The 6,226-nt window shown below is 34.3% G+C and overlaps 1 protein-coding gene across 1 annotated transcript; it reads right to left on the bottom strand.

Moving 5' to 3' along the window:
- Positions 1–2,815: 2,815 nt before the first annotated feature.
- On the bottom strand, positions 2,816–4,696 carry LOC21386500 (putative F-box/FBD/LRR-repeat protein At1g16940). Its single transcript, XM_024164240.1, has 2 exons — positions 3,461–4,696; positions 2,816–3,043 (listed from the first exon to the last, which is right to left on the bottom strand). Exons 1-2 carry the CDS (start codon positions 4,694–4,696, stop codon positions 2,816–2,818), a joined length of 1,464 nt encoding a protein of 487 aa, XP_024020008.1.
- Between the last annotated feature and the right edge of the window lie 1,530 nt (positions 4,697–6,226).

Genomic DNA, 6,226 nt, shown 5'->3' on the forward strand with positions numbered 1-6,226 from the left:
GTAGGGAAAAGGGGTGAATCACGCTCTATAGGCACTGATAGGCATTTGAAGGATATCCCAGGGGGCAAAATGCCAATTCAATTTGATACAAAGGTTGATGTGGCAGTGGGTACATATGCATCTAGCTGGGCAAGTGAGATAGGGCAGATAGTTCGGCGCCAATGTCCGATGCAAGTCACTAGATGGATTCAGATTGATAAGGAATTGAAAAAACCTATGATTGATCAACTAAGGGTAACTGGATATAGTTTTTGACTCTTTAACTTTATTTATTTTATTATCAAATTTCTAAAGTATTTTCTTTGTTTTTCAATTATAGATCAAGTTCATCTTTGACAATAGTGAGAGGGTATTAAAATCCATTGATCGTCAGATGAACAAACTTTGGAGGGACTTTCGGTATGAGCTTCATTGTCATTGGGAGCTTATGGGTGGGAAAATTGATCCGGAGGCCGTGAAGCAAAAATGTCCGAAAAGAATTCGTAGTCAGGCAGATTGGGAGTACCTTTGCAACTATTGGAGTTCTGAACAATTGCAAAAAATATCCGAGAAAAACAAGTGTAATCGAGGGAAACGGAAATATTTAAGCAGACATTGGTCAAAGTCACATGCAGCACATAGATTTGCTATGGTGGTGACCTCTTATATATATATATATATATTGTTTTTGTATTTCGTGTAAGAAATAGCTTTGACAAATGTTGGGGTTATTGCAGAAAGATCTGTCTCCTAAGGAGGAGATGATTCAAAGGCGTGATTCACAACCCAGGCAAAATGATGATGGTACTCCAGCCAAACCTATGTCTCAAGATGACATTGTTCGAGAAGTACGCGGCAAGCGTTCCAGATACATACACGGACTTGGTCAGCTGCCTAAGCATACAACCCATACACGTTCGGACTCACACGTAGTAAAATACTTGCAACAGAGTTACTAACAAAACCTCCAGCTGTACGAGAGCGTTAGAATGATGCAAGACTTCATCACTCAAATGCACTTCAACATGACTTTTCTAGCGATTACTCCTGTGCCGTATGTCCGTTCAGGTTATCCGCCTCCGAATCCTTCCGATGATAACGACCATAATTTTAGTGATGTTGCTAATTTAGGAGATTAGATTTTTGTTAATATAGCAATTTTTATTTCTGTACATTTATACTATAATTACATTTTTATTTTATATTATTAATTACATTTTATAATAATAATTTTTATTTTTATTTTTATTATTTATTTCCTTTTATTTAATTCTTCTTTATTATTATAATATCATGAATTATATTTAATATTGGATTTAAATATATAGTAATATACAATATTAATTATTAAAATGAGAAAATATAAATAAAAAATTAAAATATTATTTGCGACAATAAATGTGGTCATAAAAAATATAAGCCACATTAGCTAATTTTGCATCTTTTGCGACGATATAATTCGTAAAATGTCATCGCAAGTACTCAATGTCATGTCATCTAAACGATATATCCGGTGAAATAATTGTAGCGACTCATTTACGACGATTGTCGTTGCAAATATAATTGTGACAATTGCTTATTATTGCAAAAATTGTTTTTGCGACGAATTAATTGCGGCGACAGGTTTGCGACGACAAGTGGTCACTAAAAATTCATTTGTGACAACTTTGTATTTTTGGCAACGACTTTTTGTCGTCGCTAATAGCCATTTTTCTTGTAGTGAATTGCAGTTTTCCAATAGGGATGTGCAACCCAACCAAACTGCTTATTTTAGGTGAAATGCAAATCACATCAATTATAAATTAGTTTATTTTCAAACCAACTGAGACCAATTAAGGGATCTAATTCAATTCATACTCTTAATTTTAAGGGATCTATATCCGCTTCATTCTCTATCAATTCATCACATATAACTATACATTTTAAAATTATAGTAACTTAAAACAAAAATAAAGAAGAAATTTACTATAAATTTAGACCAAAAAAAGATTATATGAAAAGAAATCATACTCTTAAACATATACAGACACATTCTTATATTACTAGTAGTATTTAGTAATTGTCATTTTTATTAGTCAAAGTTCCGGTAATTAATAGTTACGTAGACCTAATAATCGTGAAAAAATTAATATATGTATATATTTTTATATAAAATGTATAGCAGATGTAAATCGGTGGATGGTGATTCGGGAATAAGATTTTGTTCCTATCCTCATCACATCCTCAATTATTGTCCCTAATTCCTCGCAGTGATACCGCCATCTACAGTGCTAACTGAGTTTAATGAATAATTTTTCCGTAAATTTCTCCGTAAATTTCTACTATATGATCCATAAATTCAAATGTTTAGAGAAACATAAATATTAGTATATTAAATGAGAAACATAAATATTAGTATTAAATTAAGAAACAAGAAGAGCCGAAAAGAGGAAAACGTGCCTACTTCACGGTTGCAGAGAGAAACCAGATGATATAAATATACCGTCGTAAACCAAATACACCTCCGTTCATTTCACCGATTCAAGTTTAGAATTCGAGTTTTATTACAGTAAAAAATTTTAAAAAACAGTCACATCTAACTTTTATCCTAGAGTAAAAAGCTCTTACATAAAGTCACATATAAATTTAAATTAAAAATTCGAATCAGTGAACTAAACGGGTCCAACACACAAATGATTCAAAGGGAAACACCACGATAGAAAACTTTAAATGTGAAAAAGAGTTCCTCAACAAAGTAAAAGCACCACAAAACTTACTACAGTACTCAAGGACTCGTATTATTCCCACACTAGGTTCTAATAAACAAACCTCAGAAACTTGCTAATCATCATCAGCTTCAATTAGTGCGAAACATCCAGTTTCCGAAATCCGATACGTCGTCATCGCCTTTCCCTCCATCTTCAATGTCCAGCGTTTCCAGATCAGGTGAAGCCCAATGCAAGGAGTCTCTCAAGTCTGATGATGTTTTTTTGTTCAATCTCAGAAGTGTCTTAACCTTCAGATGCCTGATCTTGGTCAGTGGCGAACCACAAGTTTTTCTCAACTCTTCCGGGAAAATGAGATCCTCCAAAATTAGCCACAATAATAAGTTAATAACAACATGTCCGTAAATTTTGTTTTATTTTTAAAAACAATTGTCATAACCAGAGACAAAATTATGAAAATATAACTACTCAATTAGAAGGATAAAAAAAAAGATACAAATAAGAGTACAAATTAATAGGAGATTTCTATTGTAGGGCATTAATATTTTGTGTTACTAGTATAGCAAGTCCTTTTAACAATCGGATTAATACATTTTAACGGACGGAATTATGAGTGTCCAAGTTAAGATAATGCATCATATGACGCAAAAGTTCTCTCACTCATTGATCCGACCATTAAAATTTTATCTGATGGCAACAAAAGCTTGCTCTACCCATAAGGGGGGGAAAGAAAAAGTGCCCTACCGAGAAATTTCCGAATAAATAGGAGATTATACCTCTTCTGATCTAACTTCCAGGGTCAATATATTCCAAGAGAAATTGATACTCGAAAGAAATTTTATCATCTTGTTGTACAGGTTCGAGGCCTCGTAGATAATGCAATCATTGATTTTGATGTGGCCATTCATGAGTGAATCATTAGGCAAGGCCATCGAAACTCCGAATTTCATATCGCCCGTGTAACAAAACGACACTAGGTTCGGTGTTTCCAGTGTGGCATTCACCTCAACCCGAGAAAATTTTGCGAAAGTGAAACTCTTGAGGCTCTTGCTGCTGATTTTGAAGTGTCTCAATAGATCGCAGTGTCTTAAACTCAAATCCTCAAGGAGGGGAAGCTTAGAGATGATAGCTTCCAAGGACTCGCCCCTCATATTTGGAATGCTGTGAATCGAAAGAGTCCTGACCGCGCTGCATTCGCAAAGGTTGAGTCCATGATAGAGGGCTCTGAGTACTAAAGTTTGAAGATTAATGGCTTCAACTTGTAGTTCTTTGTGACTAGGACGAATAAATCCCTCCATTTCGAAGAATTTGAGGCTCGAACTCAAAATTCGAGGATTGAACAGTTTAGGACACTTCTTCAACATCAATTTCTCAAGAGACGGACAGCCCAACAACAGTTTGGATAATGTCACATCATTCACTATAACCTCCTCTAAGCATAAAGATTTCAAACTCGGAAGATTTACCGAAAAATTGTCGCTATCTTCCAACTCCACATGATTCAGCTTCAGAACAGTTATAGATTTTCCATTGAGTGCTGTGTAAGGTAAACAATAGCATACGGCCCCGTTGTATTTCGGTTCCATAGAAAGATCGAGTTCCTCCACATTGTTTCGAATAACCGGAGAGTGTAACAACCTATGTAGATTCTCGTCCCGGCACCAAAAATGCTTGATGTGAAGCTTAAATTTAGTCACGGCGCAACTAGTATTGTTGCTCATACCTATCTCGCGGCGTTCCAAGCACTTAGCCATGAAATTATCAAACACTTTCCACTTTCGAAAGCCAGCATCGGAATCGTAAAATCGCAAATGCGGCACCGTGTACCACATCCTACTCCAGCGCTTTGAGAGAATGCTCATACGAACAACATCGACGGTCGAAACAGACGAGAGGATGCGGTGAATTAGAGTATTGGATAAGGTTGAAATTCTGTCCACCCCCGCAGTATTTGGATTTCGTTCTTCATCTTTTCCGTTGCCGGTTGTTACTGCTCTTCTCTTATAATCCATTGCAAGAGGGGAAAAATCTGTGTAAGATATCAGGAGAAAAGTTTGATCAGTGCCGACAACAATTAAAATTCTCGTATGACATCCGCCACCTAATTTTCGTAGAATCTCATATTATTAATTTCTAAAGGTTTAGCGTAAACATGTTATTCTAGTTCAATGAATTATTGAAATCAATCAAACACAGCTTTTTACGAAACAAAATTGAAAAACAAAAAAAAAATCATTTACCAAGGGAAACTTGTCATGGCAATGATTGAAAAGGAGTTTATTAGACTCAAAAAAAAAAAAAAGGACTTTTTTGTTTGCAACATTTCAATTGGTTTCTGATATAATTTCCGACCAAGTATTCAATAGCTTATTCACATGTATCACAGCTTTCAACTTAATTTACTTGTTTTCAGTTGTCTTTTATAAGTACTATTTCTATACTAGTTACTCTGGTTAGGACAATATCTGCTCATTATCTTATGTTAGCCAAAACAAAATTCAAGTAGAGAACAATTCCTTCGTTATGAAAAATTTGGAATTAAACAAATTATTACAAGCTTAGAGGATGACAAACTAACATTAATTCAATGTCTTCGCTAGACCTTTACAGATTTTGATGTATTTTTAGGCCGCAAACAGATACATGTATAATCAAATAATCTAGTAAAAAAATTACAGGTTCACAGCTGGTCATCCTCCAAATTCATCCAATTCTCCAAAATAAAACACATGATCCTCAAATTATTAAGCTGGTCAGCGGAAAGTTTTAGATGAAACTCAACAAAAAAAACAGTATCTCACAATAAGGCCTATCAATAACAAACATCGCGAAAAAGTATTTAAAAACTAAAATTGCATTTGGTCAATCAGCATGAACATAAGTAATGATGCTACATTTTTTTTAAGATGCTACAATATGTATAAAATTTCTAACCTTCTATCACTTAAAGAAATTTCATACAAGTTTTGTATGATTTGTAGTCAAATTTTCTTGTATATTGTTAATTTTGCTCATAATGTTTTAGTAGTTTGTTGTTTTTTTAGACATTAATAGTTTGCCTTTTGGGCTATGTTTGTTGGATGGAATGAACAAGAGAGAAGATATAACTTAGGTAAGAAAAAAAGTGAGGAGATGAAAAATTTTATTGTTGGATGAAAATTCTAGTTCCAGTAAGGATCTTGAATCTCAAACCTAATCTCTCTCACCCATAATCCCTTTACTAAACAACCATAGATCTCATAATCTATCAACTAATACTCTCAATTTCTCTCCATCTATTATTTCCTCCTAGCAAACACAGCCTTAATTATTTAAAAGTTACTCTATTTTGCTTCACCTAATTATTTAAAAACAAAAAAGGGATAGACAGAGAAGCACATACCGGCGGCTTTCGGCATTCAATAGAGGGCAATGCTCTTGTTTGTGTCAAAGATGGAAGCCCTACACACAATGTTATGTTTATTACAAAAATTAAGTAGGCACGAATAATATAATTAATTAGCGGGTAGACACTTGCATAACCTAACAACGCCCCTTAATAT

Source organism: Morus notabilis, unplaced genomic scaffold, assembly GCF_000414095.1.
Source record: "Morus notabilis unplaced genomic scaffold, ASM41409v2 Scaffold1731, whole genome shotgun sequence".
Taxonomy (NCBI): Eukaryota; Viridiplantae; Streptophyta; class Magnoliopsida; order Rosales; family Moraceae; genus Morus; species Morus notabilis.